The sequence below is a fragment of the Toxotes jaculatrix genome, chromosome 5, assembly GCF_017976425.1.
Source record: "Toxotes jaculatrix isolate fToxJac2 chromosome 5, fToxJac2.pri, whole genome shotgun sequence".
Lineage (NCBI taxonomy): Eukaryota > Metazoa > Chordata > Actinopteri > Toxotidae > Toxotes > Toxotes jaculatrix.
In genome coordinates, this window is record NC_054398.1 from 10400768 (window position 1) to 10415677 (window position 14910).

Below are 14910 nucleotides of genomic sequence, written 5' to 3' on the forward strand. Positions count from 1 at the left end.
TTACATTTTGTTGACATCTTATTTGTGTGAAAATTCACAGTAGCAGTTGATTGACTACTTGCAATTCTAAATTTCAGATGAAGATTGAAATGCAGCTTGTGCTAATGCTCATACTAAGATAGAAATACAAGCATTAAACTGTATGCAGTATAATCCAGTGACTCCAGAATTAAATTGATATAACAAAAACATACCAGACACAAGCACAAAATTTATGGAAACTTGAGGAACATTGTTTCATAGCATTTGGCAATGCAGACAGATTAAAAAGTTCTGGGAAGTGGTAAGAGTTATAGTCAAGAAGATTATTTCAAAACAAATCCGACTGGACCCTGAGCTTTTTCTGTTGGGCTTATATCCAGAGAAACATCATTATAGTAAAAACAAATTTATTGACCTCAGCTTGCTTCATGCCAAAAAATGTATTGCACGGCTATGGAAAAACACTCACAGGCCAAGCACTGCTCAATGGATATGACGAATGTTATCAAGCTTTCCATTAGAAAGGATGACCATTATATTAAAGGCTAAACAGCTTATATTTAAGAATATATCGAGGCCCCTCATTAATTATGTCAAGGGTTTAGATTTAACAAATGATCAAGTGAATAACTGACATCTGTTGACAACTGGGCTTCCAAGCTTGCAGAATTATTAATGTAGGCCACATGTGTGTGCATGTTTGAGCAAAACTGTATGGAGTGAAAAGAACAGGGAAGAACATAAAGCTCTGTGTGTGTTCTGGGCCATGCATGCATGATAAAGTAATGGAGCAGGGGACAGGAGCTCCTGAGATACAGCGGAGATGTGAGTGATAGGAGCAATGAATGGGGGGGACCTCGTATTAGTAATTAGAAGTGCTAGGCTCCCCAGCGAGCTCTGCCATTTTAGAGTGATTACAGTTTGATTTATATACTCAGAATTACTCTTGCTAAGCAAACTTTGCCACATGTTGCAAAGCTTTAACTTTTCTTGATTCAGATTTTCTTGTAATAGATTTACTGATCACAAAGTGGCTTTGACTGAAGCTGAGCTGAGAAGCAAACTATGTTATCAGCTGAGTTTTATGGTTTTATGGTGTTTTTGTTTAGTTATTGTCTTAACTAAAGTTACTGTTATTGCCAACTAAAGCTTCTACTTTCCTTGCATCACAGTTATTTTCGCCCACATTATTTCCATCATTTGTTATGTATGCATTTTGCTGTTTTTCAACCCCTATACCCTTGTATAATTTTCCCTTTCTTCCTTCGAGTTGGCCCTAGGGTTTCACAGACTCGTAGTTCTTATTTCTTCCCTCTTGTTTTAATCATTTCTATCTGCAAATAAAACCTCATACAGATAAACAGGCAGATTTTCAAAAGAATATCAAGCAGGAACTAGGTTAGAGTAATACCTTCGCACCGTCATGCCCTTTAAAAGCCACATAAATAAATCAACACTTAATTCATTATTTTATTCCTCTGTGTCATGCATTTACCCAGCACTATATTTTAATCCTTTTTAAAAACAAAATGTCTCTCTTCGGAAGGTATTTTAAAAAAAACATGATGACGATTTACCTGTTAAAGGTTAAACTATTTGTTATTCTTAGTTCTTACACCATTTTCAAAGGATGATGCACTGATTGCCTGGTATAAAAACCACTACACAAATTAATAAACTTCACTTTGAATATAACTGCCCAAAAGGTAAAGACAACAAGGAAACAAAGTGTGTATTAATGGGTACAAAGCATTTAATTGAAAATCTGTCTGAATAGAAAAAGTAATTCAGTGACTTGAACTGCTAAGAGAAACTGGCCAATCAGTGACAGCAAACAACTGCTGAGCAGTTTTTGTTTTCCTGGATATGTCTCCTCTTTAAGGTCTCACATCTTCATCGCTATACTTTATATGCTCAGAATGACAAGATACGTTAAACACGAGAGAAGGCTCACTGTGGGGGGCAAAGAAAACAGCAAGCTGCATCTCTGACAAGACCTAACTTAAAGTTGACATTCTTTCCAGAAATACTTAGAATCGTTGCTTTTGGATGTTAGGCGATACCAAAGCTGGCTTTCACCTGCATTTATATAAATAATTCAAATTCCTCCAGTAGCAGCAGAGAGAAAAAGTCAAAATATCAGGGGCAGTCAGGGTTTATGTTATTGCTGTTCCTATTATGAGCTACTGAACACTGGCAATCAGAGCTAGGATTCAGAAAGGGAGCTCCCAGTACAGATATGCCCCTAATTTAGCTATGTCCAAAATACTAATGCTAACATTTGTGTTAGAGCAAGCATTAAAACTTATGTCTTACAATTGTGTAACATTAAGATGCAGAACAACCAATGACATGTTTCATCAGCTATTAGGAAGGGTCAGCCTAATGAGCAACTTATTTTTTTAATTTTTATTTTATTAACTCTGATAATTAGCTTCCTTAGCTGCAGTGTTAGCCACAGTTGGAACAACAATTGTGGCTAACACTGCACTGACTCCCTCTTGGTGACAAAAAGTCCAAAAATCCTAGGTAGTTGAAGCATTGTGACGAGAGAAATACTTCTACATGCCTAATAAAAACAAATCTTCCAAACTCCCAACAGAAGAGCAAATTTAAATCTAGCGAGTGGAATTCCTTAGTGAGCAACTCTTTTTCTCTCATTGAATGTCTTACTGACTTTGCATCTATTTCTCTCTTATGCACCATATCTCAGGAGAAAACATAAAAGTGGCTTTCTGGAATTAAAACATTACTGCAGCAAAAAGCCCTTCCTCCCCATCCTTCTTTTGCGTGTGTGTTTATGTGTGTGCAGACAGTCGGCAAAGCTCTCTTTTCCTATAATGATCTGGCTATGGCGACTATTGATGTACCGTGGGCCTATGAGATCAGCGAGGCCTCAGACTGCAAAATGTGAAAGCGAATGAATGGTGCGTCAGGGCTTCCAGGAAGAAATGTTATTAATTTAATGGTTGCCTTTAATTATTTATCTTCTAATTAAATTTACATAACAGAAACGCAAAATATCATAATACACCATAAGATGTTAGCATGGCTTATATGACACCATTAGGGACATTATTTTATGTATGTATGGTTCATACATACACTTTAACATGCAAATAAAGAGACAAATACATAGATATACTGTGCATAAGACAATAGGTGCAAGTCAGGGACAGGGGTTGCAGAGGAATGAAAGTGAAATTTGCAAAGCATCACATTAGAGGTGTGATGGTTGGGCTGAGGTGAGTAAAGAAAGATTTATATTCAGTGGGGGACAAATCTTGGCAGGCATGGAGCACCTATGTTAAGAGGCTTGAGGAGAGGCGGGGGATTGTATTGATGAGGAAGTCCACGAAAGATGCGTGTGGGTGCAGGATTGTGGTCCTGTGGGGATGCTCTGTCTATGGCAGCGATATGGGGCTCAGACAGCGGATTAGTGTTTCTGCTCCATAATCAATTTGCTGTCTGGATCCCATTGCACATAACCCTAAACATCCACTCCTCGCTTGATCCTGCAAAATCTCTCTCCATCTGCTTTCTTTCTTTTCTTTCTTTCCACCATTTTCACTTCATTTCTCTTTTTTCCTGTTCAGCCCTTTGTTTGCTTCACCTTCAAACGCTTAGACATCCAGCCTCTATTGCTCAACCAATACAATAAACTCAGCATGAAGCCGTCCAGAACATACCTTACTCGTTTCTTCTTTTGTACCAACCTCTCCAAACCTCCCTGTCTCCTAGTATTTCTCTCCAAAATGTGTGTCATTTTCCAGTAACCCCAGCGGATTCTGCACCCACTGCCTTTTAGAGCAATATGAGGGACTTTGAGAGTAATTATATCAGGAAGTGTGTGTGTGTCTGTGTGTGAGAGAGATTGTTCAGAGATGTAGAGGTTAACCTTGGACAAGGACAAACTATTAGCTCCATCTCACCCTTGGGTCCAAGCTTGCTGCCATCTACTCCAGAGCTTGGGGGTCATAATGCTGGTTGACCAGTCAATAATATATTACATGCTGAGTGCCAGCCCTTTGTGTCATGACTTTCTTTGCTTATTAAAAGTAAGGTACTCTAGAGAGGAAATACAGTACACTTCCCATAAGCAAGCAATCATGTGAAAAAAAAATAGAACAAAGTGAAATCAAAAATTCAATTTCTGTTTGCAGAAAACGAGCATATTGTCGATCAAAAGTGTATTTTGTGGAACACTGGACTATTTTTGTATTCAGCCTTCATTTTAAATGAAGTCTCAGAAAATAAGGTACTTTTCTCTGAGGACAGATGTGCTGGCATTTGCTGAAGGTGTCTGAATCTGTGTGTGTGTGTGTGTGTGTCTGTGTCTGGGGATGGGAGGAGTATTTTGAGATGAAAGCCCTGAGAGACAGCAAAGGGGAGAGGCAGAGACAGCAGGTGGTGCTAGGCACGCTCCTGCTGCGGGTGAAGGAAGCAAGAGGGTTTTTTGTGTCAACAGATCAATAAGTGTGAGACTGGGAGAGGACTATCCATTTCAGATTGTCTGACACAGACAGAGATAAAGGTGAAAGATGTAGTCTAGGCAAAAAAAAAAAGACACAAACAAACTGTAATAGCAGCTGAAAAATAACATGGCTGCATCTGTCCAGTCTGGTTTCTCACTCTATGGACGTTTTTATAGGCCTTCATAATATGTAACCCACAGAAGACAATCCACAGATGTGTATCATTGTCAACAAATATTTCACATGTATTCTTTTATTTGTGTTGTTTAAAATCTTATCCATGCAAAACTTACTCTGGAAACATTTAAGCATTCGTGGATCCATTTGTACTCATGAAACAGGTTTTGAACATTTGTGGCTCCATTGTGGATTGTCTTCTATGGGTTACAAATAATAAAGTCTAATAAAATCTTCCATTTCACTCTCACTTACAAGCCTGTGGGCTTTGGGACAGCAGAAATGTGAATACTATGCTGGATCAGAGGGCGAGACTTGACCCCACTAATGACAGAACAGCTTGTCTTAACACGTGTCCATGCACATATAGTAACCACGCATATAAACACACACACGTACACACAGCTCTAACCCGTCAGCCACTGTCCACATCCTTCTTATTGGAGCAGGCAGATTGTCACCTCTCCTGATTCCAGCGGGCAAACACAGATGAGAGCTACTAATTGCCTAGCTGGGGCACCGACGTGACCTGCATGTGACCAGATTGGTTTGGAGGCATGGGAGGGTTGATGTGCACAGGTGACTGTGTCTGTAGTGAGTTTGTAAGTTGTTTGAGGGTAAAAGGTGGTATACGTGTAAGAGGGACAAAGACTTGGAGAGTGTGCGTATGTGTGTGTGTGAGTGTTATTATGCGAGATGAATACTTGTCAGTCTCATCATGGTTGATGGCACAAGGACCTGAGTGAGTAGGCTTTGAAGGGTCTTTAGTCGGTGCTAAACTATCCTGCTATAAAAAGGTGAGCATGAATCACACTGGCAGTCTTACCTTGGCCTGGCCTCAATGTCGTGCTGAAAAAAATAAGAAAGAGAGAAAGAGAGAGGGAGAGAGAGAAAGGAAAAAAAACATATTCAAAAACGTTGCACAGGCATTGTGGATAACAAATAAAAGGTACACAACATCATTTACATCAACTTGGTCCACAGCTGGTGTGGCTCTAAATCTGACCAATTAATTTTCACTTTCATTCACCAGTTGTGCTCATGTATATTCATGAGCTTTTAAAGGAGCCGTTTGGAACAAAGCGGCAAATGAGCTGCGAACATTATTCACATGCTGGCTTTTCCGTTTAATTTTGACTGGGAAGTAGAAGAATTTTCAGCGTTAAAATGATGGACGGGATTGGTTGACTGCCAGCGTGCGACACTTTAGCAAACACTGAAAGCTATACGTTTATTCATGTGCCAAATGTAAAATATTATGATCTTTCAAATTCTGTCAAATCCTGGACGATGTAATTACATCCTTTCACAAGGGATACCCATAAATTTTAAATTACAGGTATGAAATTACTCACAGACCTGTATACTCAGTAGTTCACATGCCACACACACAGCTCTGGTATGCATGCATCACACTTGAAACTGCTGTTATATACTACAGAATAACTACCTTATACCATTCCTGATCTCTGTTGGTCTATTTTCAGTCAAGAGGACCCTGAGCACAAAATAGCCTCTTTTGTTATGTTTAATATTCTGCCTAGAACTGACTGTACTGTCACACTGGACCTTAACTACCAGTGCTAAGATGGCTGAGTCGGAAAAGAATTTTGATGCTGTGTAACTAACATCGTCTTGGAGGCAGTGGCTCCTAGGCAGCACAGCAGATGAGAGGAGAGCTGATGAGTGTGAGAGTGGTGGAGCACTAACTGGTTGTCTGCCTCACTGACTAAGATATGGTTCTAAATTTAATTAGCTTCAGATCTGGACAAATACGTAGTTTCAAATATTGAAACTCAGTCAGATTTCTTCTTGGTTTACCTTGTCGAACAATTCAACAGACTCAAAAGTCAATGTGTGAAATCAGGGTAACAAAACTGACATTCACCAAAGAGCTCGAGTGGTAGCTATACGGCTGCCTCTACACAGAGCACACGTTTGCAAACTTCCTTCTCTTTCTCAGTTGCTTGGTTTGTTAACTGATATATCATTAGTTGAACAGTGGTAGATTTTACAAAACTGCAAAAACAAAAGGATGTTATTTCTCATTTCTATGAAAAAAACAATTATGTTGTTGGGTAAAAATATTGTTAGCAGGTGAGCCAATAAGTGGACTGTATACAGAATATCATTAATCAAGTGTGTCAAAATATTCTGAAATGAGTAAATGCTACTTTACGGAAACATTTGGAATCATAATATCTTTTTTTTTTCAATATCAGTGATTCCCCCAAAGAGACTAACATCAACAATGAACCTGTCCTATCATTAATAATATTAGGGCAGTCATTCCTGATGTAATCATGTTTGTATTTGTCCAATTTCAACTTAGGCACACCCCATCATTCAAATTTCATTAAGTGTTAAATTAGTTATGCACTCTGGATTTCTTTGATATTTGTTTTGATTGCATTATATTGCAACAATGCAAATGTTATACTGTTATAGTCCCAGTTGTGTACTTTGTTTTCATTTGGTCCAAGTGAAAAGTTTTTGGGTTTTTTTTTTTAGAAGCTACTGCCCACATAACTGAAAGGAATATTCTGTTAAAAGAAGCTGATGGCTATAGGGGTTTGTTATGATTGTAATTACCAGTTTGCAACAGCGTAGAGAAAAATCTTACCTTGAAGGGCGAATACAGCCAAATTCAATACTTGCTATGTTATTCACAAGGCTTCGGGTGCAACCTGATGCTGCTCCATTCATGAATTAAAAACAGTATCAACTTCACAGAGCGACATGTAGTATTTACACAAGGGTTCGCAATCAGATCATATGAGTAAATATTGATAAATGATCACTTTCGATTATGAAACTCCCCAACATGCATTTATATTAAAAACTAACAAAACTGAAACAAACTGCATGGAAAAAAAAGGCTGCATTTTTTCAAATCAGCCTTGGAGCAGTTCACTGTGACCTGGGTCACAAGTCAGGGTACGGTCACTGGTGCAGACTCCCAGTGCCTACCTAGTAAGGCATCTTGGCCTTGTTTTCATGCCAGGAGGCCTTTAAAGCTTAAACAGTGTTGAGCCTCCATCTCCATTTTTCAAAACATAATCACAGACTGAAGGAAACTTCGGCCATGTATGAAAATGTGGTTCAACACAATTGCACAGTAAAGTAGGTGATGCAGACAGGAGCAGGCTGTCACATACACAGGCAAAAGTGCATCAGTAGTAGCACTAGCATGCAGGAATATATAAGTGGATTTAATATACGTCAGGGAAGCAAATTACAAATTCTACCTACAGTATTTATCTATACCTTTTTATTTTGTACATAACTGAGCACTGAGTATCTATTCTCTCTCTAAATCTGTATAAACGTCCTGAATGGCACAAATCTTTCTCTGCTTGTATCAGTCGGGCTCTATGCCCTGCCAAGTGACATATCAGTGTTTTTAATTAATTGTATAGTCATCAGTGACTGTTCAAGTAAACACACTGAGTGGTGGTTCAAATGAGCACCTACTGGCACTATTTCTAATGAAAAGGCAAAGACTGAGAGGTTTGATAATAAATGGACTGAGACAAAGTCTGTTAATATATTCTCCCTCTGGCTCCTGCTGATTGGTTGATTTTCAGAACCCTCTTTATTGTGTGTGTGTGTGTGTGTGCGTGCGTGTGTGTGTGTGTGTGTGCGTGTGCGTCTGTCTACACCTGTGCCTGCATTAAAAGAAAGTCGGGAGATTATTAACAGAACCAGTGGTATTTTGTTTGTTTGACCTTAATCAGGAGGACTCACCTCAATTATGTGGTTTATTCTTTGAGGAGGAGTTTAAAAAGGATGGATTTTATGCAGGTGAGAGACTTCGTATTTTCTCCATTCCACAGGCTTGCTGTTACATGGTTACAGTGCACTAGCATGATGTGCTTACAAAGCAGCAATGGCTTTTCTGACTTGGCTTTGAAGCTGCTAGCCTTTCTTTTCTTGTAAAAAGTTGGAATCAATGCACCACTTCCAAAAAGTGCTGGAGGCTAAAACTGTAGCTCTGTAGCAAACAGGATTAGATTGTGTTTCACAGGAGAAGTAAACAAAAACCTAAACAGCAAACAGGACCAACATATTTAAATATGTATTTTCAGTTGAACAAAGCTGAAGGTAATGGCTTTATTTCTAGTATCAAATTAGCTTCTATCATGGTTTCGTTAATGGATTTTAAATCCCTCACACTACTTCTCAACAGTACAGCCAGATTGACTACAGGCTTTCCACTACTGCTGCTTTTGCTATTAGTGGGCTGTACTGTTGAAACAACAGATTAACTGATCAGTAGATCAACACAAAATGAATCTTTTCAAATATGAGTGGAGCTTTACTTCTTTTCATTCAGTGTATTTAAGCAGTTTTTTTTTTTTTTTCACTGTTGGCAAGACAAAACATCACCTCAAACTCTGGCAATCTGAGATATGTCATTGTGTGTTAAACAATTACTGTGACTAATTAGTCACAACCTTTATTGGCAGATTAATAAAAATATATATATGTATATTTTCAGACCTAGTATCAAAGACATGGAGTGCGCTACACAGTTCAGCAAAACGGCAGTAAAGAAGCAAGTGAAGGATTGTAGTTCAATGTGCCATTTGTAGGCACTGCCACTATGAGGCAGACAGTGACAGAGTGAATGAACAAGCAGGAGATGAAATTTGTCTGAGTCAGTTATTCTCCGGATCCGTGAGGCTCCACACATCTAAAATGCAGTACGACAAAAATTGCTGCAGGTGTTTTTGAGTTAAGGTGGACTTGATGCAGCTCCTCCTCTCAACAACTGCTTCTGTAACCCTGTATTTATTCACTTCAGATCTCATTGTTTCACAAATTCTCACACTACACCTATCCCTCCACCCAACTCAGTTTGAATTGCGACATAAACACAGTAAGATTCACAGTTGCTGGATAAGAGAATTGCTGCATAAGCCCCCCTCTCTACACCTACACACACTTCTCCTTTGACCATAAGTCTCCATATAACACCGCCCATTACTATATTACTTAATATAGTAATAACTAACGCAGGAGAACAAACGGCATTCAATTAAACCTTAATGAACCTGGCACGCCATGGATTCATTTCTCAGCTAAAAAAGCAATCTGCACATCAGCTCCCACCATTACTGCAGCCTCCCTTGCACTGCATAGCATCACCAGGGAACACTCAAACCTCCTGTCTTGACTGTGGTGACTAAAGTACAGCAAGTGACAAACAGACCAGTGGGATATTTTAATTTGGGGGCTATGAAAAATAAACGCCTCCTCTTCCGTGTTCAAATGAGAAAAGAGGGAGAGAACTTCTGCAGAATTTGAAGTGATGGAAGTCCACAGAGATGGCTTGCACATCTGGTCGTGTTTGCGTACATGCGAATGTATAAATTTGCTGCTCTGGTGTGAACAGTACTTCGGCATGAGAACACACCTAACAGACTAACAGGCTGGCACATAAAAAGAAAAGGAACAGTGCACCCAGCGGCTGCATTCAGAACTAAAAAATTCTGTGGCCAGAGGACAAACATAGCTACAGTTATACTTCATCAGCTCAACAGCTCAGAATTTATTTGCATCGAACTACCTGTATCATACTGACACAGGTGACTGCATGAGAGAAAAACTGCATTTCTCTACATAAAATAAAGCTTGCCTGGATAAATACAGCCAGTCTCTCCTTTCATCTGGAACAAAGCTGTGTATGGTGGCACCTGTTTACCATATTTATTTTGCTATAATGACTATGCAGCAGGTGCCACGGTCATTAGGAAGGTAATTCTTTTAAGTGGAAGGCCTGGGATCAAGCTTCCATGGCCGCAAGCATCCCTGCTATTAAAGTGTTTTTAAGCAAATACCCAAGCCCTTTCAACTATTTTCAGCATCCAAAGTCAGCTACACACGATCAGTAACAAAACAGCTTTGTGCTGGCTGGACAATTGTTTCTAATTGTTTATTGACAAGAGAAATAGCGCCTGTTTTTAAAAGGCTGCCCGTAGTAAGAACTTTGGCACAGGACTACTGTGTTCAAAGTTTAGATTAATTCATTATTGACTCTGCTTGCTTGTGTTCGCAGCACTCAGCAGCACCTCGAGATGTGACATAATGTTGTCATTTAGGGTGTCAGCTTTGCTCAAAAATGGGCCATTGGATATAATGCATTTGTTTTTCATTCATTTCGGTAAGTGATTTAAAGACTCAGCAAAAAGTTTAAACCAACTACTCTAGTGGATTCAGTACTATTTTGTCAAACAAATTCCCACAGGTAAATCAGGTTTGAAACTTAAAAAAAAAAAAAAACCTTCAACATACATTGTAAACAGGATGAAATTCCCATTATTTTCTTCCACAAAGAAATCACCTTAGATTCAGAGGGCAGATTTGTGAAGTTTACTGAATTATGCTGTTGCTTATGTAAAGCAGACACTATAAGAATATGCAGGAGAAATGGTGTGTTTCTAAGTATCCAAAAGCTCCAAGCCTAAAACATCACACCGAATAAATTATGGCATGCTGGATGTCAGTCACACTGGGCTTCTGTGACATTATCAACTTGTTAACCTTCCTGCCTGTACTTAAATGTACAGTGCGTGAGGCTCAAAGTGCTGATTGCACTCATTGTATATAAGCTAAGAAGCAGAATAAGGAATGAAGGAAGGTTCTTCTCACCAGCACTCTGTGAGCTGGTCCGGGCCCTGCTACAAGGACCTCTGCTACTGCAGCTGGACCTATCGCCTGCGCCTCTGCTTGTTCCAGCAGGCATAGCTGGTGTGTGATGTTAGCCATCTCCTCCTGCAGCCGCTCGGTTTGGACAGTGATCTCCGCGATTTTCTCCGCAGCCGACGCTGTCAGGAACGCCTCTTTGAGGTCTACTAGGTGAAGGGTCCTCTTCTCCTCAAGACGCACCAATTTGCGGAGCTCATCGAACTGGCGGTTCACATAGGCCTCAAGCTCCTCTGTGGACATCTGAGATATGTAGTGGAGACAGAGAGGGTAGAGAAAGGAATGGGACAAATATACATAGAGAAAAGGAAAGAGGTACTGGGCTGCCATTTCAAATGAGCTGGAATGAATTATTTCTGTATAGGTATGAGTCACTGAGATTAACTAATATAACAGAAACAAAGGTAGAAATCAAACTCAAAAACAAGCAGAGTAAAATATAGATGAGATGACAGTAAAATTTTAAGAGTATGAACTGAACATTCAGCAATGAAACAGAGATGCATATACAATGGACACAGCCTAAGGGCCAGACAGAAACTTCTATCTTTTAGCTTGGCATGTGAATATTACTTTAATAAACACATTGGTCTCTGTCATGCAATAGCTAATTGATGGCTTGAAGCAGATCCCCTGAACGTAAACTCCATGCATCCCATCTGTAGATAGAGACCTCAGAGGCTTCTTCTACCACAGCAAGCCATCTGTTAGGCTTTCAAGGCAACTGAACTGCTCGCTGAGATAGCCTTTTAATTCCTTTCCCTGTTCCCCGATGAGGCTCTCTTTAGATATGACTCATTACGTTAAAACACCTCAATAAACAGACGCCTCCCTACATTCCTTCCCACTGAGATGGCTCCACCTCCAATGCAGATGCTGTCATGAGGTAAACCACCCCAAAGTCCCTTGTCACGATCTCTGCTCCTGAATATGTTATAATCACTTCAATCTACGAACATCAGCTGCTCGCTCTCTCCTCTTCCCTTGAGCCAAACTTCACTCTCTTCCATTCCAACTATTTTATCTTGTTTCCCCTCAGCTTCCCTCTCTCTAGTGAAGCAAGGAATCATCAGTCTTTACTGAGGTTGGCAGAGTCAAGGTCCCTAGGGGCGCAAAGTTTTATCGTGTATTTGCCATTTCTGCACAAGCAATCAGATTCTCCAAATTGCCCATTAAACCAAGCGTAAGAAGTAACATTTTTAATTTACTTTCTTTGTATGAGCAGAGAAAAACATGCACATCGTTCATTCTGAATCAAACTGAGTTACTTAGTTAACATCTAATTGGAAAGCAAAGAGTCATTTTCTCTTTTTGCTTCACCAAAATCAATGCCCTGAATACATGACTGATAGATGAGAAACAATAAGCCACAACTGGCTTGAACTAGCAATATGTTCCATTCCTTGTCGAGATACACAAGTGAAATGTATCTGTGAATGGGGATGATTGGAGAGAATGAAGCAGCACTTTCCAAATCTATATTTCTGTGCCTCTGGAATGAAGTTCTTATATTTTAATACACAGCGCAATAGAAGGAAGTGCTCAAATATAATAAATCCATACTAAAGTATGACATAGGCTGATTAAATCTTCTAGTAGACTCATCATTTTAAACGTGAGCAGTGGGCACTTAAAAAACACATTAAGAAATGACAAGGCATTTACTACTTCATTTCGAGCTGGGACTAGAATTTAATGCTTAAGTTGTTTCTCATGTTTTGATGTCTCTCACGTCTTGCTCTAAGCTGACTCTGACTGAGGTGACATAGACGCCATGGAATACCAACAAATTCAATATTCATGTCCAGTTCCCTGGCAATTCTAAATACTCCTTTCAAATATTCATTCCTTAAAAGCTTTGACAACTGCTAGACATTTAAATTTATTTTCAGTTAGCCAAATGGACTAATTTCAATGACATTTTTTTCATGAACTTTTTCAGTGATATCTATTAATTCATTAACAGCTAGCGGCAACAGTAATTACTTCATTAGTTAATTCCATGTCCGGCGTGGCTTTATCCAGCTATCACCATGAATATGAAAAGTTCAATTTTAACCACAGTATTTCTTTTACATGGTTAGTCGATCAGTAACTTAAAATGAGACCATGCAACTTTTGAATAAGAAATTATGCAGTCCGCTTTTTGCTAATAAAAGTTGAATTAATGACTAACTAATAATAGCTAAGGGTAACACAACCAAGTTTGCTAACATTAGCAAAGGTCAGATATATACATGCATATATCGCTGTGTAAAAATCTATATCTGCATATTTTGTTCTTCTGTGCTAACAACAACATTTAGAATAAAGCATAAAGTACAATGTTGCCCAAGAACAAAAGTAAACTGTGAATAGGGTGGACAGAATCGTAACATCAAACTCATTATCTTTAGTATATTATCTGTCATTAATCTGACACATTCCATCACTGCATCTCCCAATCTCCAGGGCCTCTGCAGAGCCCCCTGCCCTCTCAAGTCCCCCATGGCCTCAGTGGCAGATGGGAGCCATGATCCTGGATCAGTGCTCTTTGTGTTTGTTGAGCAGGAGCCCTCTGCCCTTGGACCTTTCACTCAGTGACAGAGTTTCTCTGAGAATTTGTCCTGCTAGCAAGGAAGGAGCATTCATGCGTGCTAATCTTCATTTGCATTGCTGCAAGCTGAGGCCACAAAATGAGGCCTCGGGAGAGGCAGCAGCACACTGCTTACAAGGGCAGAGTTGGAGTAAGGGCGAGGGATGAGAAAGAGAGAGTACAGGCAGAGGTAGGGCATCAGGCCAGCCGATTAAGGAAGCTTACTTCTTTTTCAAGCAAGGGTGGGATGTTAGGAAAGAGAAAGATTACAAAAGCCAAATTATTTTATAGTCATGTTTCTAACATGATTTGTATCATTACTGTAGAACCTTTCTGAACTGAGAAATTCAGGGATATGGTAATGCAAGTAAACAAAAAAACAGATGTGTGCAATGTAATGTAATTTGCAGCCAAGCCAAACTCAAATTGTTATTTTAACAAGAAAATGGAAACTTGAACCTCGACCTTGTGACTTAAATGTACATTATACTGGAGATGTGAAAGGTGGGCTGAAAGCTGAAATTCTGAGGACAAAAACTCTTTGTGAATGAAAATGTTTCTTCAGAAAAGAGGGATGCGTGGCTTACTAAAAATGGAAAACTGCTAATACATTCCACTAACACCTCACGTGCTTACAATACAGCGAGCCATTCAAGTAGAATTACACACACACTTGTGTACTTTGTGACTGGCTACAAAAAAGGTTGTGCTACTCATTAGTGTTGATGAAAAAAGCTGCAGAACATGAACCAAATCCCGTGGGAAAGAAAGAAGAGAAAAGAGCTGACAATAAATATCAAAGTAGCCACAGCTTTTAATCTCAGCTTCTTCAACAACACAGACACTCAGTGGGCTCATCATCATAAATGTTTTTGTGGACAAAAGCATGTAAGTTTCCAGTTAATTCCCAGTTCCAGTCCCAAGTTCCAACAAACACTGTGTTATTTGAAATTACAATAATATAATACTCTGTTGATACTGTGGCCCACTTAA

General features: G+C 39.3%; 1 protein-coding gene across 1 annotated transcript in view; it reads right to left on the reverse strand.

The window, feature by feature from the left end:
* Positions 1-14910, reverse strand: part of trim44 (tripartite motif containing 44) — a 42686-nt gene that overhangs the window by 20100 nt on the left and 7676 nt on the right. Inside the window, exons 4-5 of the mRNA XM_041039079.1 lie at positions 11289-11585; positions 5461-5483 (exon numbers count right to left, since the gene is read on the reverse strand). Coding sequence (XP_040895013.1) covers positions 5461-5483; positions 11289-11585 — 320 coding nt within the window. The remainder of the gene's footprint in view (positions 1-5460; positions 5484-11288; positions 11586-14910) is intronic.